Source organism: Uloborus diversus, chromosome 1 (assembly GCF_026930045.1).
Source record: "Uloborus diversus isolate 005 chromosome 1, Udiv.v.3.1, whole genome shotgun sequence".
Taxonomy (NCBI): Eukaryota; Metazoa; Arthropoda; class Arachnida; order Araneae; family Uloboridae; genus Uloborus; species Uloborus diversus.
In genome coordinates, this window is record NC_072731.1 from 264,894,650 (window position 1) to 264,921,612 (window position 26,963).

The 26,963-nt window shown below is 35.8% G+C and overlaps 1 protein-coding gene across 1 annotated transcript in view; it reads right to left on the reverse strand.

Moving 5' to 3' along the window:
* The window catches only part of LOC129227420 (nose resistant to fluoxetine protein 6-like), a 59,193-nt gene extending 32,805 nt beyond the window's left edge, over positions 1–26,388 (reverse strand). The window contains exons 1-3 of the mRNA XM_054861977.1: positions 25,639–26,388; positions 8,952–9,199; positions 906–1,020 (exon numbers count right to left, since the gene is read on the reverse strand). Coding sequence (XP_054717952.1) covers positions 906–1,020; positions 8,952–9,199; positions 25,639–26,374 — 1,099 coding nt within the window. The 5' untranslated portion in view covers positions 26,375–26,388. The remainder of the gene's footprint in view (positions 1–905; positions 1,021–8,951; positions 9,200–25,638) is intronic.
* Between the last annotated feature and the right edge of the window lie 575 nt (positions 26,389–26,963).

Genomic DNA, 26,963 nt, shown 5'->3' on the forward strand with positions numbered 1-26,963 from the left:
TATAAGACTCACAGCTTCAATGCTAAAAACATAATTTAGAGTGTGTACCAGTGCTTGGATATGCAAGACATAGTTCGGAATTTAACTAGAAATTCAATTTAATTTTATAGAGGCTGCAAATTGCGTAATTTAAAATCTTTTGAATATATTAATATCTGTTTCAATGCCATAAGATGCACTACTTAAATGCTAAAAAAGATAATTTTAAAGTGTGTACTAGTGATGGGCATAATCGAGTTCTCATAATCGAATCACTGGATTATTCAAGATCATTCGAGAACTCGATTACAACGAGTTCTCGATTATCGCATCTCGAGTTCTCGATTATCACTTCTTGAGTTCTCGATTATCACTTCTCGAGTTCTCGATTATCACTTTCCGAGTTCTCGAGCGATCAACTACTCGAGTTCTCGATTGTCACTTTCCGAGTGCTCGAGCGATCAACTGCTCGAGTTCTCGATTTCAAAAGATCTCGATTATCAATCACTCGAGTGATCGACTTAAAAAGATCTCAATTATCAATAACTCGATTATCAGAAGTACTCGATTCCCGAGATCTCGATTATCAAAAGATCTCGATTATGCCCATCACCAGTGCTTGAATACGCAAAACGTAGTTTGGAATTTAACTAGAAACTCACTTTAATTTTAAGCACTTCACTATTATTTTTATTTTATTAATATATTATTATTTTATATTATTTTTATTATTATTATTATTTAGTGAGGGGTGGAGGGGGGGCGGTACTTGCCAATATCGCCCAGGGCGGCAAAACTATTAGAGCCGGCCCTGGGTGTATTTGAAGTGTGGAAGGAAGAAATAAAACCATGAATGGAAAATCGTCCAATGCAGTAGTCCTCTTCATGCATCAGAGGACTAGTGGAATCAATTAATCGATACTTACCTACTTTTATCAGTTCACTCACATCGTCTATCGTACACGAAGATGGGAAGCATAACCCAAGGAAGTGGTTCATGTACTCAGACATAAATGGAATGTAGGGAATTGTTTGTATGACCTGGAATTTAAAGCGTGTTATTACAGGTAAAAAAACACGAACTTAAAACTTTGAAAGGAAAGATAAATCAATATACATTCATAACTGAATAAGAATATGCAAAATTTTCACGATTTACTTTTTCATCACGAGTTATTACATTTCCTCCATCATGCCATATGCAAATTAACAAATTTACGCTGTTACTAAATCAAGAATAGACAAATAAAATAAAAAATAATTAATTTGAACTATGAGCATTTTGAATTCAAACTATGTTTTTCGCAATCACGACTGTGTGTGGGTATGTGTGTGTGTATAGATATGTGTATGTATTCTCGTGTGTTTGTGTCTGTATGCACGCATGAGTGTGTGTATGTAAGTGTGTGTACGTATGCGTGGGTGTTTGTGTCTGTGTGCAGGCATGAGTGTGTGTGTTGTGTGTGTGCTTGTGTATTTGTGTCTGTGTGCAGGCATGAGTGTGTGTGTGCGTGTGTATGTGTGTGTGCAGGTGTGTGTATGTATGCGTGTGTGTGTAGGACATGGATGCAACCTGGAGACTGTTTTCGCTAGAGGAGCAGCATCGTGAGGAGCCGGTCCACGGTGATGCTGCAGAGGGTGCTGACGGGAAAATAAAATGATAGCACATCAAAACAGTCAAGTGAGAACAATAAGCAATCGTGATTGCTCAAAAAAAAAAAAAAAAAAAAACTAGATGCATGTTTCAGGGTTGCAAGGAACCTCTTCTTCAATACAAAAAGATGCTTACAGATGTAAAGATAGCTGACAAAACACAGCTTTACACAGATTGAACCGTTTGGTACAATACGTCGAAGAACAAATGAAGATTGGAAAACCTAAACACGTGTTTGGGAGTAGTAGAAAACCATTAATTATAATTAAGGGTTTTTGAAAACCAAATAAAACTCCCTTAAACATTAGAAAATGTATCAAAAACGAAAAATGTGGACATACATATATTTCTGTGGCATAGAAAATGGTAAAAATAGCTTTTTTTTTTTTGAATAAGAGTTTTTAAAAGAATAAACGAAATAAAAAATTAACCCTGAAGAGAGAGAGTAACATTTGTTTCGTACCAAAGGGGAATTTTTATTTAAAAAACCTCAAAATGAGAAGCAATAGTTCATTTTTACGACTGAGCCTGCTTTTGTTAAGGGGGAAAAAAAACTAAGGATAACATTTGAATAAGAATTTAAGAGGATTTAATATTTTCCAAAATTTCCGGATTACCTTTTAACCTACTTTCCCATAAAAGTAAGAGAAAGAAGAGAAGATCATAAAAGAGGGCTTAATGCATCTTTAAAATATCGCTGAAACAGAAAAAAAGGGTCAAAAATAAATAAAATAGTGAAATTATAATGGAAAAACTGAAAATTGGAAAGTAAGGTTTTGAGACGAGGAAAATGTCTATCTGTATGTCCGCCACTCCTAATAATTGTAACGACTCCACAGTACTGGTTTTGTTCTGAAATAATGATTGATGATATGATTTGTGTGTTTTTATTTTTTTTTAATCCGAAGTTTTAATTTATTTATTCTATTTCTGGCAACTGAAAATAATGGGGACTTCAAAGATCTGTATGTTTTAACAGAAGGAGCTGTGCAGACAATTTTATTTATTTTGTTTCATTTATTTATTTATTTCGTTGATGATGAAAATTATTCATTTAAGTGGACATTTTATTATTTTTTATTTACTTTTTAAAACATATTTATTTATTTTTAAAATTATCTTTTGGCAACAAGGGAAAAATAAAATCCAAGGTGATTCTTTTTTACCCGGAAGAAAGCTTAACAGCCGATTGTTTAATTTTTGCACATTAATGCATTTATTTTGATGAACTTTTTACTTTTATTTCTTTATTTTCTTTTTGAAAGCGATTATTATTTTTGAAATAAAAAACATATTAGCTCATTGTTTAAAACTACTTTATTTGTGCGTTCATTTATTGTTTACGTATCTATTTCATTAGATGAGCGAGGCTTATTTTGTTACTAGAAATCAGCTTAATATTGTTACAAACTCTGTAAATAGTAATTATTGTAGTAACGTAACCTGTAAATAGTTTCCCGTAATGAATATACAGCCCCTATACATTTGGCTGAAGCATACGATCCCCCTATTCTTTTTTTTCATTGATAAAATTTGTGAATGAAATAAGAAAGTGTAGAACGATGTAGCATTTTCTGGAATAGTTGAGAGATTTCTTTCGATGTGTATAAAAAGCCGTTACGCATGATAAAGAGTCAGTTTCGATTGAGAATTTGTACTGAGAGTGTATTAGCTCTGTTTATTGCGAGGCATTTCGCTGTGTTGTTTTTCGTATTTGGAAGTAAATACGTGTGTAACCGTTGAGTTTACGGTGTTGTGTGATATTTGCTTAATTGCTGATGATTAATTTAGCAGTTGTTGACGATCTTCCCTGTACATAGTGTAAATAAATTTCCTGTATTCTTAATCAAGAACTGTGTCGTCCTTTCAAGAAAGTTGGAAGTCACACCGGATCCGTTACAATATGTTAAAAAGGTGTGCATGGCATTATTTGCAGTCTTTGTTAATTATGAGGATATTGTAGGCTCGATTAGTTCCTGACGGGACTTCTTGTTAAATGTATGACAACGGAAATCCTTATAATATGAATACCAACCACTCAGTTAAAAAAATGTCTAATCAAATTTTAATTAATTACCATTTTGTGTCCTTAAGATATCCGAACACACTCGGAGCAAAATTTCTGAAACTTTTAGTACTCATAGCTTATTTTTCAGATTGCACTTCAAAAAGGTGAACAAGTGTAGTATTTCTGTACATAAATAAGTATAAATTTATAAGAAAAACATTTACGCTGCTTTTTTTTTTTTTTTTTGAAGGGATTGTCAGAGAAGCTAGAGATCAAACTTCAGTAGTATCTCAAATAAAACCACTGTTAAAATAAACAACGTACTTTAATCTAGGAATGTACTGGATTTAATGTTATTTGAAAAAACAGAATTATATAAAAGTGGAATTAGGCTAAATGGGTTCCATCAAAAATTCTGAATTCTTTAATATTTTATTTGACCCCTAATGACCTTCCGTTTTCAAGTAGATAGTTCTGAAACATATATACGCTTGTTGATTTAAAAGATGGTTTTTAAAAAGGGCCAACACCACTTTCCGAAGAAAATAATAAACAATCCTTAGCAGTTCAGGAAAAAAAAAGGATGAACGAAAGGACAAAACATGCAAATGAAAGGTCCTGGAAAAAATCTTAAAAAAAAAAGAGAAGTTTGGTCCGAATTGAACAATTTTCACAGAAAAACATTTTGTAGTTACCGAGAAATAGATTGAAAGACAAACTAATAAACATTTAATTTTCAAATTTTGCAGTTTAAAAAAAATTCCTCAGATTAAAAAAAATTCTTTAGCCTGTTTTCAAATTACCATTTGTAATTGCCAATTATAAACGTGAATTGTAAAAGAACACCTCTCTATTGACTCTTTACATAAGCATTTGATATTTTTACGGAATTGAAAAGGATTTGTTTACGCTGAATGCAAACGTAATAAGTTTGCCTTGAAATTTGTTTTTTAGCTTAGGATGCTGTAAATTTTTAGTTCTTTTCCATTGCATTAGTTTGGAACGAAACATGTTTACCCGTTTATTCTAAACTAGCAAAACTACCTGGCGTTGCCTGGGTCAGTAATAATTATTAGAAAAAATCGTTACTTGCTTTTGTTTTCTGTTTTAAGTGAAAGAATTTAAAACACATCTTTTTGACGTGATTAAAAATCGAGTTTCTTCCTTTCCCATAAAACTAAAATAGCAATAAGTATAAAGAACAAAGTAGTATTGATTTAGAAACGAAAGCACTATATTTAAGCATATACAAATTTAAAAAACATGAAATTAATCTTCTCATATTTAAAAAGATTAATCTGTTGATACTTTTTTTTCAACATGGAGTCTAAAACCTTCTCTGTATGGCTAATGAAGTACGAAGTGATTAAAAAAAAGTAGCTGCGCTCGTAATCCCCTTATACTTGCTTTAGTTATTTCGGGAAATTTCAATCATTGTGGCTCTTGGTGCGATTTTACCGAATTTGCGAAAGTCGTTTCGGGGTACCTTCGATGATGCTCCCCCATTGTTTCCTTACTTTGTAAAACGATATGATATTAATTTTCGTTACAGAGATATCGTCGCCAGATGCTGAGATATTTTTGGTCACCATAAAATGGCGCTAAACAGTTTCATCCGAAATGTTACCAAAATAAGTAATACAATTTGGTGATTGTTTGAAATTGTGCAAAAAGGAAAATTAATGGAAGTTTTTGTGCTATTTATGGATTTGCCTAATTTAGTTGCTGGATTATTTAACACAGTAAAAAAAGTCTTTTGAAAATTCTTTGATTGGCGATATTTTGCTTACATGGTGAAAGCTGAGAAACATTATGACGTAGTCTTCGGCTTCAAAAACAGCAACGTTGAAAAAACTGCCAAATGCATCAGCTACGGAAATCTTTCTGCAAAAATTTTGGCGATCTGCTGGTTGTTTGGATAATGAGTAAGTGTTCAATCAGCATAAATAATAATAAAAACCATTAATTACATTAAAGTTCCGTTTAAATGGAAAATCATCAGCCAAATCATGTATTATTTGCCAATCTTGTGCAAAAATCTTACTTCAAGATTTGACTTGAGAAAAACCTTGAACAATCACGAAAAGCAAAGAAAGTCAACAATACAACAATTGTCGCTATCGACAGGGAGTTGAGATGATACACTAAATACTGTATTGAGTTGAGGAAAGCCTTCGAACATGGATCTAAAAAGCTCATAACTCGTTTTTTATTCTACTTAGAAATTTCGAACAGGTGCCATCTTCAGCAGAAAAATCAGAGCTTTCGATGGACATATAATGTAAATATGTGCAAGTATTTTTTCATCCCAATATTAGAGAATTTATACAAAAATTGTGTTTTATTGCCCCCCTAAGGGGGTTTTGCCCCCCATAACGGGACGAAAACTACCCTATGTGTTATTCTGATGCATAAGCTATATTATTGTAAAGTTTCATCAAAATCTGTTCAGTAGTTTTTGCGTGAGTAACAAACATCCATACATCCATACAGACAAACTTTCGCATATATAATATTAGTAAGATTGTTTTATTGTTCTGCCGAGAAGATTAAAAGTTTTGGATTGTCAACAATACATACTTTGAACTTCTAAATCAACAACAGTAGGGTAAAACAAATAATTTCCATAGGCCATTCTTACACTTGGTTTAACGCTGACGAGAAAACTTAAGCAATGATATAATTCTTAAACAAAAGACATGGAATTGTAGAAAATGTTTCGTAGCTATAGGGTGAGTGTAAAAAACATCTGCGTGAGTAATAAGTTAAATCATATCGTTAGCAGTTGTGACGCATCTCAAAAATTATCAAAATATAATACAAATTTCATAATATTATAAAAATATTATAAAACTAGTACAAAGTTATTAGTTTACATAAATGGTGCGCGGTAGCGTATAAACTATATAATCAAACTTGATGATTAATTAAATTTTTATACCTTTGAAGAAATTTTTTCAACATTAACTATGAACTATATTTGTTTAAACTTCAAAAACTATATAGTAAACATAACATTATAACTCTTTTAGCGCGTATTGTAGTATTTGAGGACCAATAAGTTAAAACGAGTATTGCGTATAAAGCCTTGCGGCGGTAACCTTGAAATGCGTTTTTTTCAAAAACTTTTAATGATAGAAACTTACAATTTTCATTCTACTGAAGTGAAATTTCCAGTAGTTCTATTTATTTCATAATTAGTTAAATTTTAACCAAGAGTAAATTTTTAAATTAAAAAAAAGTTCTTGACCGTAAAAACAGCTGTTTAGGAAAAAAGTCTGGGTCCTAAAGCAAAAATTTCACTTCAGTACCATTATGAACATATAAATAAAATGTGGTGAAAATTTCTTAGTAATACGTAAAGTAGATTTCTAGAGAAAAAAAAATAAGATTTTAAAACTGATGTTTTGAGAAAATCGCGTTTTAAAGTAAAATTGTACGTACATTAAAAAAAAAATTAATTTGAATTTTGACATCTTGAATTCAAATTATGTTTTTCGCAATCACGAGTGGGTGTATGTAGGCGTGTGTGTGGGGGTATGTGTGTTGTGTGTAGGGGTATGTGTATGTGTGTGTAGGTATATGTGTTTGTGTTTGTGTGCAGGCATGAGTGTGTGGGTACTTGTGTGTATGTGTGTGTGTGTTTTTTTGTGTGTATGTGTAGGTGTCTGTATGTATGCGTGTGTGTATGTGTGTGTGTTTGTGTGTGTGTATGTGTTTGTGTATGTGTGTGTAGGTGTATGTGTGTGTTTGTGTGTTTGTATATGCTTGTGTGCGTGTGTGTGTAGTTGTGTATGTATGCGCGTGTGTGTAGGACATGGATGCAACCTGGAGACGGCTTTCGCTATAGGAGCAGCATCGTGAGGAGCCGGTCGACGGTGATGGTGCGGAGGGTGGCGGTGGGAAAATAAAGTGATAGGAACGCCAAAAACAGTCAAATGAAAGCAAAAAGCAATCGTGATTGCTCAAAAAAATCCTTCCCCATATAAATTTAGTTCGCGTTCCTTTCAATCTACATAGAAACATGAATTTATTGTCGCTAGAGAGAAATTGGTTTGAATATTTTGAATATGTAAAAACTAAAAAAATATTTTTTAAAGGTTTTTGTGTACCGACTCCCCTTGATTCTCCTCAGAGAATCTTGAGAAAGCAAATACCAGATATTATGCAGTACGAGAAGCAGGATGTCAAAAACGAAGTGGGAGCAGCAGAAGACTAATGAAATAGAAGCACAAATCGATAGATTTCTACCAGTTTGTTGGCACTCTCAGCTTCAATGAATTAACATCTGCTCACCGCTCGGTTGCTCACTATTCCAGACTAATGGGTCCACAACAAGGACGAAAATTCAGTCTCTGCATGCAAACATATTTACAGTAAATTCCCGATTATCCACGGAATAGGTTGGCACGGCGACCGCGGATAAGCGAAAACGGCGGATAATCCGAATAATTGGTATAAAATGGTACTTAGTGAAAAGAACAAGCTAAAAAATATTAATAACACTCACACATGCATTTAAATTATAACTAAAAATACTGCCACATTTCATCAACTAACACTGAATATAAAAAAATATACGTAAAATCTAAAAGCGAACAGTAACAAAATCATAAGTTAAAAAAAAAAAAAAGTTGAATTTTGACATCTTGAATTCAAATTATGTTTTTCGCAATCACGAGTGTGTGTATGTAGGCGTGTGTGTGGGGGATGTGTGTTTGTGTGTAGGGAGTATGTGTATGTTTGTGTAGGTATGTGTGTTTGTGTCTGTGTGCTGGCATAAGTGTGTGGGTAGTTGTGTGTATGAATGTGTGTGTGGGCGGGGGGGTATGTGTAAGTGTGTGTAGGCATATGTGTTTGTGTCTGTGTGCAATAATGAATGTGTGGGTAGTTGTGTGTATGTGTGTGCGTATGTTGTGGTGTGTGTGTATGTGTAGGTGTGTGTATGAATGTGTAGGTGTGTGTGTGTGTATGTGTAGGTGTCTGTATGTATGCGTGTGTATGCGTGCGTGTGTGTGTATGTGTATATTTGTGTATGTATGTGCGTGTGTGTAGCATATGGATGCAACCTGGAGACGGCTTTCGCTATAGGAGCAGCATCGTGAGGAGCCGGTCGACGGTGAAGATGCAGAGGGTGGCGATGGGAAAATAAAATGATAGGACGCCAAAAACAGTCAAAAGAAAGCAATAAGCAATCGTGATTGCTCAAAAAAAAAAAAAAAAAAGTGAAAAAATCCACGGATAATCCGAACCGCGGATAATCAAACCGCCGATAATCCGGAGTTAGCTGTACTTATTAATGCAACTCACTTCTTTGAGTTTCCCAAGATCTGTAGCGTTGATCTTTCCCTTGTTGTACTCCTTCGCCGTTTCTATGACAATGTCGGAAAATCGGACTTTTATTTTGCAGTACATGCCTCGGAACATCGCTTCGGAGGGATCGGATGTCTCCTTGCCCCTGCTGGTCACCGACAGAGCCACGCACTGGTCGTAGTTGCCCATCGAGTGAGAGTTCCCCTTCAGAATGCCGGCAGTTGGCTTGCCCATGCTGTCGAGCACTGGAAGGAAATTGTGTAAAAGATTCTTTAAATATAAAGACAATTTCTATGAGCTTGGCAGATATGAAAAATATGAAGTAAAATAAGTATGTAATTTCTTAGGCACTAAAAAATTGCAGTAAATCTTGATATCTTTGTACAGTCGGACCTCCATATATCGAAGTAGCAAATTGCTGGAAAAAATTCGATAAGGAGTTTCGATGTATAGAAACGATCTTATTTTATCGTACCAATCTCCTAAAATACTAAAATTAAAGCTAATTTTCGTGTATGAAAACCAATTTCTAATTTATACGATCATCGGATTAAATGAAAGTTAATAATTAAAAAATTAACAGAAGTTACATTTTTGCGTCGTCATACATGTTCATTCTTCGGCAATTAACTTGATCCACAACATTAGGGGAGTTTCGTTTTGACAATGTAATCGAGAGAAAAGTAAAAAATCTAATAATACTTAACTTGAATGATTTTTACTGAAGCTAAAAAGACTAAAAATGACAATCAGCTGACAAAAGGGATAACTTGAAACTGATTTTACAGTGTTACTGGTCACAACTTAGATTTGAAATAAACTTGAGGAAATTAAAGAACTCCAGAACGGAACAACGACCTATCTAGGGGTGTGACCCGTCAACCCCAGATTCCTTCTGAGTTTCGTAGCAACTTTTATTGAACATAATTTTCTCCCGTAAACTTCATTTTACATGAGACAAGCAGTCTAAAGTGGAAAAAAATCTACGAATGTCTTGAAAAAAAATTCGATATATAGAGATTTTTTCGATATATAGAAACAATTTTTCTATGTAATTAACACAGAAATTTGCTGGGGTTTCGATATATAGAAAATTTCGATATGTGAAAGTTCGATATATGGAGGTTCGACAGTATTTTGGTTTATAGGATTCTAGAACCTTTAACCTTCAAAATTTTCGACTTACTGGGAAAAATATACTGTTACAAATCCTGTAAATAGTAATTATTGTAGTAACGTAACCTGTAAATAGTTTCCCGTAATGAATATACAACCCCTTTTTCATATGGCTAAAATATACGACCCCTATTCCCTTTTTGTTCATTGATAAAATTTGATAACGGTCAACGCATTTCGAGAAGCGTGTGGAATATTTGAGAAAATTCTTTTCGGTGTATTTAAGCCGTTAGCGATGGATAAACAGTTTAGTTTCGATTGATATTTCGAACTGAGAGCATTTTGCTCTGTTTATAGCGAGGCATTTCGCTGTGTTGTTTTCGTATTTGGGAGTAAATACGTGTGTAAACGTTGAGTTTACGGTGTTGTGTGATAGTTGCTTAATTGCTGATGAATAATTTAGCAGTTGTTGAAGATCTTTCCTGTACATAGTGTAAATAAATTTCCTGTGTTTTTATCAAGAACTGTGTTTTCATTTCAAGAAAGTGGAAGTCGCACCGAATCCGTTACAATTTGGCGCCCAACGTGGGGCTACTTCAGGACTTTCTTGCAGTAAGTGTGACTTTGGACATTTTTTCATAAAGACTTTTTAAATTTGGACTTTATTTTTATGGCGATTACTCGCGCAATGGATGAACAATTAAAACAACTGCTTGATGCAATCAACTCTGTGAAGAGTGATATGGCGGCTAATCAAGAACAATTAAAAAGTGACTTGACTGCAAGTTTTACAGCTAATCAAGAACAATTAAAAAATGATATGGCAGCTAATCAAGAACAATTAAAAAATGAATTGGCGGCTAATCAAGACCAATTAAAAAGTGATTTGACTGCAAGTTTTACTGCAAATCAAGAACAATTAAAAAATGATATGGCGGCTAATCAAGAACAATTAAAAAGTGATCTGACTGCAAGTATGTTGGCAAATCAAGACCAGTTAAAAAGCGATTTAACGGTGCTGAAAAAGGACTTAACGGTGCTGAAAAAAGACTTAACGTCTAACCAAGAAGAAATTAAAAACGACCTTATTTCGGTAAAGACTGTGATGGAAAATAAATTTAATGACATAGAGCATCGAGTTGATGCAATTGAAGAAAAATTTGATACCGTTGAAAGCCGATTCAATGCTGTAGAAAATAAATTTGAAGATGAAGATAGAAGATTTCATCTACTTAAAGAAGAGATCTTTAAGGACGTGGAAAGGAGATTGGCGACCGCGGAAAGCAGCTCTGTACAGTTTGGCGCTCCCACATCGGTTGCTCGACCGTCCATTAAACTTGCCACATTTGATGGGAAAACTTCGTGGCAGGTTTACAAAACTCAATTCATGATAGTGGCGGAAGCGAACGGATGGGACTCTGCTACCAAGGCCTGTCATCTTGCAGCATCCCTGAGAGGTGACGCAGCGGACATTCTCCAGACCCTTCCGGACAGCCAGCGCCTGGATTTCGCCGCCCTCACATCTGCGTTGGAGCTTCGCTTCGGTGGGAAGTGCCAGAAAGATTTCAGCCGACTCCAGTTGAAATCCCGTTTCCAGAAAACCGGGGAAACCCTGCAAGAGCTAGCGGCGGACGTCGAGAGATTGTCTCATCTTGCTTTTTGTGACTGCCCTGCGGATGTTCGAGACAACCTGGCACTCAACTACTACATCGACGGGGTTCGAGATCCGGAAATCCAGAAAGCTCTACGGATGGCGGATGTCAAAGACCTGAGTTCTGCTGTTGTGTATGCGATGAAGTTGGAGGCCGCCCAGCAAGCAACCCGCAAGGATCGCCATCTAATCCGGACTCAGGAAGCTGATGAGTCTGATTCCAGGTCGTCCCACCTCGCTGAACTTGAGAGACAACTCGGTGACTTGACAAGACATTTGAGCAGCATAACAGCCCAAAAGAAACAAGAGCAGAAGTGCTGGAAATGCGGTAGTGAAGGACACCTGCGAAGGAGTTGTCCGGCTCGCCAAGCTACGCGAGGGAAGGAAATCACCACCACTAAAGCTCTGCAGATTTCCTCTTCTAGTAGTGGCAGTGATGGACTTTTCATTTACGCACATGTAAATGGGAACCCCTGCAGACTGATTGTTGACACTGGAGCCAATGTGACAATCATTAGGACAGATGTGGCTCGTGAATTTGGATTGAAACTGCTGTGGACATCGCCACGCGTAAGTCTCCAGACTGTGACAGGTGACAAAATTGAGATTGACGGTAAAGTGGACTTGGAAATAGTGTTTGGAAATGCCACTTACCATCATACGGCATTCGTTGCTGCTATCACTGACCCCTTCATTCTCGGATTGGACTTTTTGAAGAAATATGACTTCACTCTCGACTTCAAGACTAATGAGCTGCACTCGATGAGAGAAGACATAGCCGTTTTCCCTGCAGAAAGTGATGTAAAATCCGCTCATCAAATAATAGCCCAAACAGATTTATCGATTCCCTCAAGGTCAGAATCATTAATACCTGGCTCCCTTGAAGAAAGCAATAGTTTTCGATTTGGACTCATTGAATACCCTAACCTAAGCAATAAAATAAACGGAGTGCTGGTAGCATCTACGCTTGTGGACCTTTCTAAGGATGTAATTCCTGTGAGAGTCGCCAACGTGAGTGAAAGGCCAAGGAATATCCGGAAAGGTGAAGTGTTAGCAACTTGTACTCCAGTAAACTGCATCATTAGAAGAATCAATTCCCCCAAGACTGTGTCTTCTGAGTCCTTGACATCGAAGTTAATTGGGAGTGCACCAGTAACGAAAGACCAAAGAACTGCTGCGGAACAATTGGTGGATGACTTCAAGCATCTGTTTTCATCTACATCGGAGGATGTTGGCCGTACGAATTTAACGCAGCATAGGATCTACACTGGAGAACACCCCCCTATTAAACAGCATCCAAGACGACTACCGTTCGCCAAGAAGGAAGAGGTTGAGACCCTCCTGAAAGAGATGAAGGAGAATGATGTAATCGAACCGTCATCCAGTCCTTGGGCCTCTCCCATCGTCTTGGTCCGAAAGAAAGATGGCTCCACCAGATTTTGTGTTGATTACCGACGGCTGAATGAAATCACCAAGAAAGACAGTTACCCTCTTCCACGGATACACGACACCTTGGACACTCTTTCCGGACACAAGTGGTTTTCGACCCTGGACTTGAAGAGCGGCTACTGGCAGGTTGAAATACACCCTGATGACCGAGAGAAGACAGCGTTTACAACTGGACAAGGCTTATGGCAGTTTAAAGTGATGCCCTTCGGCCTCTGCAATGCACCAGCTACGTTCGAACGTCTTATGGAGACAGTGTTAAGAGGACTTTCCTACGAATCCTGTCTGGTCTACTTAGACGATATCATCATCGTGGGACGCAGCTTCGAAGAACATCTGGCAAATCTTAGGAAGGTGCTGCAGAGGCTTAAGGAAGCCAATCTGAAGTTAAGCCCGTCCAAATGTAATTTGTTCCGCCGGGAAGTGAACTACCTTGGTCACATCATCTCTTCTGAGGGTGTACAAACCGATCCAGAGAAGGTATCTGCGGTCAGGAGTTGGAGTCGTCCCGAAAACATCCATCAGCTGCGAAGTTTCCTGGGGCTCTGCACCTACTACAGGAAGTTTGTAAAGGGTTTTTCCAACATTGCACGACCTTTGCATAAGCTGACGGAGAGCAAGCAAAAGTTCGAATGGTCCAAAGAATGCGAAGATGCATTTCTACGACTGAAGGAGGCTTTAACATCAACGCCTATCCTCGCCTATCCTCAGCCTGAAAAATCCTTCATCCTGGACACTGATGCGAGCAACGAGGGCATCGGAGCTGTTTTATCCCAAGAAATTGACGGAAATGAACATGTCATCGCTTACTGGAGCAAATGCTTATCAAAGTCGGAGCGAAATTACTGCGTCACCAGAAAGGAGTTACTGGCCATAGTGAAAGCTGTAGAACACTTCCATCATTACCTCTACGGCCGAAAATTTCTGCTTCGGACAGATCATGCCTCATTAACTTGGCTTTTGAACTTCAAAAATCCGGAAGGCCAGATAGCCAGATGGATACAACGGCTCCAGGAATATGACATGGAGATCAAGCATCGAAAAGGGTTATCTCACGGTAATGCTGACGCTTTATCAAGGAGACCCTGTCCTGAGAACTGCCACTATTGTTCCCGAATCGAGAAGCAGTATGGAACGACTAGCCCTACCGCCTATCAGGTGACAGTGACTCCAACATCATCAGAACCTGATCCATGGAGTGATGACCAAGTTCGAAAAGATCAACTTGAAGACCCCGACATAAAACCAATTTTAGAGTTCATGGAAAGTGACAGTCGACGCCCTAGCTGGCAGGACGTTTCCATCTTCAGTCCTGCAACAAAAAGATACTGGGCTTTATGGAACTCACTCCATTTACGGAACGGCGTGTTACACCGGAAATGGGAATCTGACGACGGCAAAACATCTAGGTGGCAGTTACTACTTCCCCGATCAAGGATTTCAGATGTTTTGAAAGAAATACATAGTAGTGCGACTGGAGGACATTTTGGTGTCTTGAAAACCCTCAATAAAGTTCGGGAGCGCTTCTTCTGGAGCAAGGCGAAGGATGACGTGGAGAAGTGGTGCCATTCTTGTGACGCCTGTGCTGCTCGTAAAGGACCGAAGAAGAGAAGCAGAGGGAAGCTACATCTGTACAACGTTGGAGCTCCTTTCGAACGAATTGGGATCGACATCCTGGGTCCTCTACCAAGAACTGCTGATGGGAACAAATACGTTCTTGTTTCCATCGACTATTTCACGAAATGGCCCGAAGCGTATCCCATTCCAGATCAAGAAGCTACCACCGTAGCAGAGACTCTAGTCCAACATTGGATCTCGAGATATGGAACACCTTTGCAGATTCATTCCGACCAAGGGAGGAATTTCATCTCTGTTTTGAAGGGCCTATGTCAAATTTTCGGAATTGAGAAAACTAGGACAACACCACTACACCCACAATCGGACGGCATGGTGGAGAGATTTAACCGCACAATCCTGAATAATCTCTCACTTATGGTATCCAGAAATCAACAGGATTGGGACAAGAAGCTACCTTTGTTCCTGCTGGCCTACCGCAGTGCTGTCCACGAGACTACCGGATATGCCCCATCTCAGATGCTCTTCGGACGAGAGCTTCGGCTACCTTGTGATCTCGTCTTCGGTCGTCCTCCGGATGCGCCTTCATCGCCTGAGGAGTACATCCAGGATCTCCAGGCCCGGTTGGAAGACGTTCATAACTTCGCACGAGAGCGAATCAACATCGCGGCAGAGAAGATGAAGACCCGATACGACACAAGGTCTACTGGACATGAATTCAACGAAGGCGACAAGGTTTGGTTATGGAATCCCATCCGACGGAAAGGTCTGTCACCCAAATTGCAGTCGCATTGGGATGGACCCTACAAAGTCCTTAACCGACTAAATGACGTCGTAGTGAGGATCCAAAAATCACCTAATGCAAAACCTAGGGTTGTACATTATGATCGGTTAGCCCCATACTATGGCCATAGTTCATGAGTATTACGTAAGCAACCATGGTTGATCACATAAAAGTTGTAGATAATTTTTGCTTTTAATGTTTAGTAATATTTCTTGTTATTATTGTGTTTTCTGTATCTGTTAGTTATTAATTAATGTGTATATTTGTAAACTTGTGATAGAAGTTTGGCACCCTTTCCGGGGATTGTACTGCCCGGGACGTGCAGTCCTTAGGAAGGGGGCAATGTTACAAATCCTGTAAATAGTAATTATTGTAGTAACGTAACCTGTAAATAGTTTCCCGTAATGAATATACAACCCCTTTTTCATATGGCTAAAATATACGACCCCTATTCCCTTTTTGTTCATTGATAAAATTTGATAACGGTCAACGCATTTCGAGAAGCGTGTGGAATATTTGAGAAAATTCTTTTCGGTGTATTTAAGCCGTTAGCGATGGATAAACAGTTTAGTTTCGATTGATATTTCGAACTGAGAGCATTTTGCTCTGTTTATAGCGAGGCATTTCGCTGTGTTGTTTTCGTATTTGGGAGTAAATACGTGTGTAAACGTTGAGTTTACGGTGTTGTGTGATAGTTGCTTAATTGCTGATGAATAATTTAGCAGTTGTTGAAGATCTTTCCTGTACATAGTGTAAATAAATTTCCTGTGTTTTTATCAAGAACTGTGTTTTCATTTCAAGAAAGTGGAAGTCGCACCGAATCCGTTACAATACGTTTTGCATAATTTAATTCTGAGGAATTTGATACTTGATTTATTATCATGCGCAAAAAACTTTTCAAGTTGTCGTAAAAATGCGTAACCTTTCCCCACAGAGATTTTTGTTAACACAGCTGTTTAAGCTTCGTTTTCTCAGGTGCCGGTTTCCGGTTTCTCGTTTTGCGTGCATGATATCTCGAAAAGTTTCTTATATATTTCGGTAAAACTTTTAATGCATGTTTGTCTGGTTTATTTTTATGATCTGAACCTAAATTTATTTTTTTTAAATGATTTATTTATTTTTTCGAAATTTTATAAGTTAATATCAAAATTTTCCAAAATTTTGGGCGAAAATATATTTTTTTTAATATTAACTTTCATTTATAGTTAAAATTTAGGTTCAGATCATAAAAATAAACCAGACAAATATGCACGAAAAGTTTTACCGAAATATATAAGAAACTTTCTGAGATATCATGCACGCATCACAAGAAACCGGCACCTGAGAAAAAAAGGCTTCAACACAGCAGCAGTTCATAAACCTCTATGGGGAAAGTTAACACATTTTTACGATTACTAGAGAAATATTTTGCGGAAGGAAATAAATATGGTATCAAATTGTTCAGAATTAAATTATATCTAACACATATTTTTTCCAGTAAGTCAAAAAAGTTGAAGATTAAAGATCCTTTGACTTCTTATTCTAAACCAGTCAATAAAATTTAAATAAAAAATTAAGAGAGGAAGAAATGTGTTCAGTAGTAAAAGTGAATCTTACAAATCTGTATACTGCCTATTTCGTCTCTCAAATTTTTAATATTACTTTTAGTGGCTGCTTAATAATCAATCTAAATATAATGAGATTAAGATTAACTGTAGTTTTTGCAATTAAAAACTCCAAATGTTGTGAACAAGAAATCATGAACTTATGTTGTAAGTGTGTAACCAAGAAATCATAAACTTATTTTATTTCATAATTCTTAGTGCTAACCAGGCTTATAGAAATATGTTTTAGATTATTATTTTTTTAAGTTGAAATTTATTTGAGGTGAAATTTTTTTAAATTTAAAACATATTTGCCTGTTTCCTATCCATGTAAAAAACAAAACAAAAAACCCTAAATCACTACGTTTTATTACGACGAAAGTGATAGAAAATATAATCACTTACATCGCAAATATAAATGCGCTGCACACAAAGATAGAATAGCTTATATTTATCGTTAATCTGCTCCAAATACAGCATGTTTGTATGCTCAAATTCAAAAACAATTTTGAACAAGTACGTAGTTAAAAAAAACACTTAAAAATGCTTTTTAACTAATGAATTGAGTTAAATCAAAGCAAGCTTCAAAAACCTGCATTATTTGGAAAGTTTCAGCTGCCTAAAATCTAAATCTACTAGCTGCGTCACCCGGCTCTGCACGGTCTACCCCGAAAATAAAAGTTATGTCGAGTGACGCGAGTTCAACACTCAGGCTTGAACCAAAAAAAAAAAAGTCAGTGAAATTTTGCGGCAGATTGCGGGAAAACCCCAAAAAGTAAACATTTTAAATCCTCTGATTACAGGAAAAGCCTCAAAACAAGAACAAGAATTTTACCTTTTCATATTCGAGAGAAAAAATGGCAACAGACCTGTCATCTCAATGATTTTCTTCACCCCGCTATGCATTTTAATAAAAGCGTTGTTGCGGAAAGCTGAGATGAAGCACTAAATAATATTTTGAATGGAGGAAAGCCTTCGAAAAATAGGGATTTTATGTCCAAATCCAAGCTTTATAATTAATAGTTTTTAATTGATATCTCCGCTAATTATTATTGGAGGATTATGTTAAATAGCCTAACATGAAGACGGAAAGATTACGAATCCATCGATACCTGGTTCGATGGTCAGTTCACTGTCGTTCGGGAGAAGTAGCTTGAACATACATAGATACGCTCAGTTTTTAGCCTACTTTCCCAGTAAAAGTCAGAAAAAGAAGAAAAAAGCATGAAAGAAGGCTTAATGCATCTTAAAAATATCGTGAAAAACAAAAAAAAGTCAAAAATAAATAAAATAATTAAATAAATATTGAAAAATTAAAAATTGGAAAGTAGGGTATTGAAATGGGGAAAAATGTCTGTCGGTCTGTCTGTCTGTCGGTCTGTCTGTCGGTCTGTCTGTCTGTCGGTCTGTCTGTCTGTCCCCCCCTAATAACTTTTGAATGAATAGTCCGATTCGAACAAACTTTTTTTTGTTCGAAAGATCTCGGCGAGGACACCTCATTCCCATATTTAACTTTTTGATTTGAACTATTTTTTGTTCAATTTTGAACAGTTCAAAAAAACTTAACATTAGCGCCTACGGGGAAATTCAAAGCAATTCCGAACTGTGAGGCGATTTTGCTTCAAACAAGCTTTGTCGGAAAAAGTTTTTGATGAAAAACTTGTATATAAAATATCTTTTTGATTTGAACAATTTTCCGTTCAATTTTGAACAGTTCAAATCCCTTAACAATAGTGCCTACGGGGAAACTGAAAGTCAATGAAGATTCCCTACTTGAAGGCGGATTTACTTCAAACAAATTTTGTTGGAAATAACTCTTGACGTCAAACTCCAGACTTCGACTCCGAGAATTTAGGGGCACTTGACTCCGACTCCGACTCCTGTGCCCGACAATTAATCGGACTCCGACTCCCCGACATTGACTCTGACTTCGTAGTTTTGGCAAAAATTTATACACGGTGGACAAATGACTGACTCCGATTCTTAAATATTCGACTCCGACTCCTTTATCTCAAAATGAGATTGACTCCGACTCCGCAGCTATGGTCTCCGACTCCGCAGCTATGGTTTTAACTGTGAAATAATTATTGTTGATATGACTTGTTTTTATTTTTACGCTAAAGTTTCAATTTAGGTACTCAGTTTTTGGCGAATAAACTCAAAGTCATTTATGTTTCTACATAAAGATATGCGCAGACGATTTTTTTTTTGACAAAGAAAATTATTTCTTTAAGTTGACATTTTATTGTTTTTTTTTGTTGTTGTTGTTTTGGTAAATGCATTAATTCATTTAAAAAAATGTTTTTTGGCAACAGGGGAAAAGAAACGATTTTTTTTTTGATATAATGTATTTATTTTAATGAGCTGATTAATTTTAATTATTATTTTCTCGTTTTGAAAGCTGTTAAAGATTTTTTTTAATGTAAAAAAGTGTATTAGCTGCTTTTTTTTTTTTTTTTACGCATAAATTTTTTTTAGATGAGTGGGGTTATTTTATTTCTAGAAATCAGCTTAAAGTATTTTTAAAATATGTTTGAAAAAATTTGCGATTTTAGCTATTTTTGAGAATATTGATCAGGTACTAGAAAGTAGTATGGGTATACGGGAAAGTAGGCTCATCTAGTTCTAGACAGAACTTCTTGTTAATTATATAAGAAGATGCTTGCTTAAGTTCAGCCTTGAAATTAGTTTCTTAACTTTATTAACAAAATTAACTTTATGGTTACTGTTGTTTTTAAGTTTTTAGCAACAATTAAAAAGCAGAAACGGCAGGCATTATGAAAGAGAAGAAAGAGAAAGTAACTTAGGAAATCCTCACATATACAATAGCTAATGATCGAGCAACGTTCCTGACGTCATCAACAATGAAACTCACGCCACGGCATGATAATTTGATAATATGTTTTGGTAATGTTTAAAAGGCAGGGAAAGGTTTTATTGTGACAAGGCTGAACTCGATCTGGTTGCTTGACTGTTTTACTGGTAAGACTGTCATTTCAGAGGAAAAAATTTCTACTGAATTAACTAAATAACTATTTTACTAAAATTTTCTATTTTTCAGGAAAAAATTCCTATTTCTTCCTGAAAATAGCCGTCAACTTAGACAGGTGGTCAACTTACAAGGACTTGGTCAACTTTACAGGTTTTACTGTATCACCAAACAGGCAATTGCTTCGTTCAAATGTAGAAGCAATTTTCATCCGTCATACCTTGACGGGCGCATTCCTAGTAGTCTTTAATAATAATGAATGTATAAGTATTGAAATCTAGTTCAAGGACTTTCACACATAAAACTACTGAAAACTCAAAGTACAATGGGGTCGTTTCCAAAACTTTAAAAGTATTTTTTTCTGAAAGAGCATGTTTAAAAACATAGGATCTGACCATTTTTTAAATAATTTCTCTAAGTTTAATATTCTTAAAAAAATACTTAAATCGGTGCTCTTTCATCGTTTAACGCTTCTGCCGATGACATCACAAATGATGAAATGCCATTCTGTGTTGCCAATATCACAGAGCAAAATATTTAATTCGCATCTTTACTCACGTGTATTGGCAACGATAGGGTTGGTAGCAAGCGTAGAGCGCAATTTTAATTCGCTGCTTGATTATCATAACGTGGAAACGTAATGCGGCAAATTGCATCATTTGTGACGTCATCAAGACCACGCCTTGTTTGAAAAATCGGACATTTTAAAAATTAATTGAAAAAATTGTTGGGAAAATGAAAGTATTTTCTGGGTCCATGTTATTTTTTTTGCTCATTCTATCCATTTCAATGACTAAAAGTAGTACTTTTGACTGAAGAAAACCACCCCATTTAGAAAAATTCATAAATTTTCTGTTGACATTCAGTAGAACAACTCCCGACTAAAGACTCAGATTCATGGAACAGGGCTAATTTACGCAAAATAATTTCTTTTCGAAATCCGAGAGTTGAAAATAAACGTTTACCTTCCATTTGCATATTAATTTTTGAAATGACATGCCTTTTCCTTTCATTCGTAATTTTTTTTTAGATTGAAGTTTTAATTAAATCAATTAATATATTTTCAAATTTCTATAATTTTCTAAAGTAAGCGATTAAGTTGTACATTTGATTTAGGATAACTTGAAAATTATGAAATTCATATGATTCATACAAGCATCAGAATATAAGAATTTATGCTGTTATTTTAAAATTTCATGAAAGACTAATCCAAAATTAAAATTTCCATTATAAATGCGGCAAGGATATGAAGAAACGAGCACAAAACTTCCCCCGCAGAGTTTGATTTTTTAAAACTTATTATTCATTAAGAAACCTTAATGATTTGTGAAATGAAAATTCAAATAAGTTGTGCTACAAAAAATATTTGATGAAACATAAAACTTATGTTCACATTTGCTAAAAGCAATTCAAGCAAAAAATTGTTGATTAAATATTTTCAGTGAAAAACATTCAAATAACTCAAACTCTGTAAGAACTTTAAGGTTATCAGAGATTAGTTTTATGTATTTATTTTCAAAAAAGTTATTAAAAAGTGATCTGAAAAAAATCTTCTGATGTTCCGATGCAATTTAAATCTTTTGACATTTTATTAAGAAAAAAACTAATCATTAAAAAAAATAATTTCAGTTTCTCGAACAGTTTTGTTTATATTTTGAACTTTATCTTCATACTCTAATTGAAGAAACGTTTTTAATCAGATGAAATCAAATACGAGAAAAAGTACTTTTAAGGGCAAAAGAGTTTTAATGTTTCTTTTCTTTTTCTTTCTTTCTTTCCTGCTTTTTTTCATCAAAGATATTTTAGATAAGTCATTTCGTTTCACTTTAAAAAGAAAAAGTTTTTTTTTTCATTAAGTCACAGAAAGAAAGCTCCAACGTAAAATTTACAATATTAATACGAAATTTCAAAAAAATTACGTAGACTAATGGATTCAAAAATATTTTTCATTTCAATGGTTATTAAAAATGAGAAATATTTAATTTTTTTCCTGAGTATATATAACACTAGTGGTACCCGCACGGCTTTGCCCGTAGTAGAAAATTAAAAGGTCTTTTGGTTCGCATGTATATTTAGAAATAATGTATGGTGAATTTCTCGCCAGTTGGCTTGCCCATGTTACAGTTCCACGTCATGATAATTTCGTAATTTACTCGTTATGATAATTTTGCACCGGAAAGTGTTCTTAAAATTGGAATAGTAAAAGAACAAAATTGAATTTTTGAAAAACTGCTTCGAGGTGCACACCCCCATGCTACAAACTAACTTTGTGCCAAATTTCATGAAAATCGGCCGAACGGTCTTGGCGCTATGCGCGTCACAGAGATCCAGACATCCTCCGGACAGACTTTCAGCTTTATTATTAGTAAAGATTTCAATGCGTATTTTCTCACAAAATTGATTGATATATTTAGATGAAAAATCTATTGTAATTATGGAAACAAACGATTTGGAATTTGAAAAAGATTTTGAAATTATGTGTAATTAAAACGCACTTTCGCTTAAAAATAACCGCTTAATTTATTCTTAAACACTTTTATCTTAAACGTTTAAAGCCCAGGGCCTGATTACTAAATACGTCAACTAGGCCCAGGCCTAGGGCCCCGGATCTTTAGGGGCTCCTAAATGGCTGAAATATTTTTAGTCAATGGCTAAAATTGTTTCAGCCAACGGCTGAAGTTACAAAGTTTGAATACAGGGGACCCCCCCAAAAAATATTTGGCCTAGGGCCCCTCGATATCTTAACCGGGCCCTGTTAAAACCATTAATGTTTACAAGTTGATGCTTGAGTTTCATTTTCTAATTTGTCTTGTACTGAGAAAAAGAGCATCTTGCTACTATGAACCACGAATAGAATTTTCATTGCAATTTTGTACCAAACTACTTTCACTTTTCAATTTATACAGCTGATGCAGAGGTAATTATCTTAATGTATTGGATGGAAAGTCTTTATTTGGGTATTTTTTACGTTTGAATATAGAATGGGGTCGTTTCCAAAAATTTAAAAGTATTTTTTTCTGAAACAGCACGCTTAAATACATAGGATCTGACCATTTTTTAAATAATTTGTTTAAGTTTAATATTTAAAAAAAAAAAAAAACTTAAATCGGAGCGCTTTTATTGTTTACGGCTTCTGCCGATGACATCACAAATGATGAAATGCCTTTCAGTGTTGCCATCCACAGAGCAAAATATTTAATTCGTATCTTTACTGACGTGTATTGGCAACGATATGGTTGATAACAAGCGTAGAGTGCAATGTTTAATTCGCTTCTTCGGGCCGTGGTAGCCCGATTGGTAGAGTGTCGGATTCGGGGCCGGAGGGTCCTGGGTTCGAACCTCGATGGTCGAAGACCCACCGTCGTCATTAAAGAGGACTGGGCGACGTTAAATATGCTCGTGGTCTCAATGTCCTCCAAGTGAAACGATACCTCTGGGGGTGCTAGTACTAAGTAGCTATTAGCTCCTGGACTAGTTCTAAATTCTCATTAACTGTTCGATCCGGTGATGGTGCTGCCATCTATCGGTATATAAAATAATGGAGGCAAGGCACTAAGTATGTATTCCTCGACATAAATACAGTTGTATTCAGTTGTGACTCTGAATAGGAATAGGAATTCGCTTCTTGATTATCATAACGTAGAAACGTGATAGAAAGATGCGCCAAAGTGCATCACTTGTGACGTCATCAAAACCAAGCCTTGTTTGAAAAATCGTACACTTTAAAAAATTAATTTAAAAAAAACTGTTGGGAAAATGAGAGTATTTTCTGGGTCCACGTTTTTTTTTTTTTTTTTTTTTTGTTCATTCTATCCATTTCCATGACTAAAAGTAGAACTTTTGACTGAAGGAAACCACCCCATTGCGGTATATCAGTTTAAATTATCCGTTAACATTGAAAATAAGAGTAGGGGAGGGTGGGGCACAGTAAGACGCGGGGTGCAGTGAGGCAGAACTATTTTTTTGGATATTGAAATTATAATCGGGAAATGATGTTAGGTATCAATAAATCTGTAGCAATTGACCATTTGGATTACGGAATATGAAGTTGTTGCTCGTGTTTGCAATCAAATGATTGTTGTTTTTTTGTTTCAGGTCAGAAATGTTTATTTTTTTTTCGATTCTCGCATGCATCAATTTATAACATTTTCTTTTATGATTAAAAACTAGTCATTTGATTATTTTTTGTGTTCCACCTATGCAGGTAATTATCATTAAAAACAATTAGGATAGGCTTTAAAGGGAGTCAGTACCTTAAGTACTTTCAAAAATTCGCTTTTTAAAATATTTTTTATATATTTTGAAACTCCATTTCAATACCTTTCTAATGGTACAAACTTATTGATCGTGCTAATATCAGAAGTAAGTTAAAATAAGCTTTAAAAAAATGTAAACCTATTTTGATGAGGTATGATTTCCCCCTTTGTTTTGTTCCTTTTTCTCAGAAACTAAATTGTGTTAGACTTTTTACCACCTGTTCCATACATCTAATTGCATATATACTGAAGTAAAATTTATCTCATATTCGAAAAATATTTTTTATAGAGCTGATTTCGTGTTGCAAAATGGCATTTTTTGACAAAAATACAATGATTTACACTTTAGAATTTTTTCTTTCGACTTTATGGAGAGAAGAAAATACTGTACCATTTGCAACCTGCTGCATTAGAGATGTTTCCAGGCCATGTAAAGCATCTGAAAAAGTTAGTTTTAATGGGAGTTTCACTATATCGCTTCCTGCACCAGAATCAATATTCGTTGTTTGCCCCCTCGCCTTCGCCCGTCATAAATAGCCGATTCCAAGAAAAGACTTTTTCTGCTTCTGATAATATGGATGAAACATTTGGAAAACAATCCAATATTTCCTAACTCAAATTAACAAAAAAAAAAAAGGAAAGAAAGTAAATTAATTTGAATTCTGACATTTTGAATTCAAATTATGTATTTCGCAATCATGAGCTGTGACAGGGATAACGAGTTGTGACTCATTGGAGTTATGTCTCTAGAAACGACTCCTGTCTCCCCAAGCTTGCCCCTCCTCCTGGGCGGTTACGTGTGTATAGTGGTGTGTGTTTGTGTGTGTGTGTGTGCGTAGGCGCGCGTGCATGCATGTGTAAGTTTTTGTGTGTGCGTAGACCTGTGTGTATGCACGTAGGCGTGTGTGTATATGTGAGTGTGTATGTGTGTGAGCATGTGTGTGTACAGGACATGGACGCCTACGACCAGGAAAATCGGATTCCGACGCGCCTGCAGAGGCCGGTGGGCGGTGGTGCTGCAGAAGCCCCTGGTCCAAACTGAAAAAGAAACCACAACGCCAAGGACGGTAAAGTGAGAACAATAAGCAATCGTGATTGCTCAAAAAAAAAAGGCTGTTAAAATAATTCGTCATTTCGGGTTTTTTTTTATTGGATAAATAGGGGTTTTTGCCTTCATTCTAGTCGGAGAAAAAGAAAAATTCGCTAAATCACGAAATTCGTTAAATAGAGGTTCGTTGAATCGGGGTCCGACTGTATATATATGAGAAATATAGAGCCACTTACTTTTCAGTGTCCAACCTTTCAATCTTCGGACATTCCCAAAAATTTTCATCATTGCTCCGGTGCATTTTTGACTAAGTTTTGCTGTTCCAGATCCCCCAATAATTTTAGGTAACAAGCTCCGAAGCAGGGAATTTATGAAATCAGTAATTTCTTTTTCAGCTTCTTTGTAAGTCTGCTTCGGGGGTGCAGTTTCATTGACGAAATCTTTGACATCATCTGTCACTTTAGCAACAACAGTAGATTCTGTTGATAAAACAGTGAGCTTCACCTTACGAGTAGTCACTTTAGCAACAACAGAAGCTTCGGTTGATAAAACATCTGGCTTTGCATTTACATTGCCAACAGTTACTTTTGCAGCAGCAGCAGTTTCGGTTGCTAAAACGTCTGGATTTGTTGTTATAGCACCAGCAGTAACGTTAGCAACAGCAGAAGATTCGGCTACTAAGACATCTGGGTTCACTGTTACAGCACCATTAGTCACTTTAGTAGCATCAGCAGTTTCCGTTACTAAAACACCTGAGTTCACTGTTGCACTTCCAGTACTCACTTCAGCAACAACAGAAGTTTCGGTAACTAAAACACTTGAGTTCACTGTTGCACTGCCAGTACTCACTTCAGCAGCAACAGAAGTTTCGGTAACTAAAACATCTGGATTCGCTGTTGTATTACCAGAAATATCTGCTTGAGATAAAACTTTTGTTACCAGAACTACCAAAAAGATATAAAACTTGAACATCGTGAAAACGCGAGTTCTGCATCCAAGTCCCTGTCCATCTGAGAGTTCAAGAATTTTCCGTTGAAATATCTTTGAGGAAAATATGAATTCTTTTTCGTTTTCCTTCTCTTGGTTACTTCTTTGACTCGCAAAGCAGGACCTTGAAGTGTTTTCTCTTTATGCCTCCTATTTCCGCAAGCCGTATTCTATATGTCATTCAGGAGTGGACACTGAACAAATAGGCTGCCATAAACATAAATAGTGGTCGGGGTCAATAAGTTGGTGTAGGAAAATCGAGTGAAATTTTCTTTCAAAACAAGATGAAGATATTGACATGAGAGGAATCACGTGTGTGAATCATCGAGTAAACTAACGCTCAACAGTCATATTTTAGTTTATTTTTATTGTACTTTACACTTCTTTTTTGTTTGTTAAATTTGATTATGTAGAGTAAGGAATAAAGTAAAAGAAAGGGCAAATTTATGTACCATATGGAGACGTTGACAAGAAAAGTGGAGCAATTCAGTTTAAAAAAAATATCCAGTTAAAAAAAAAGGCAATATCTTAATTCTTCATATTCAAATATGTAAGTTTTGTTTGTGATAGATTA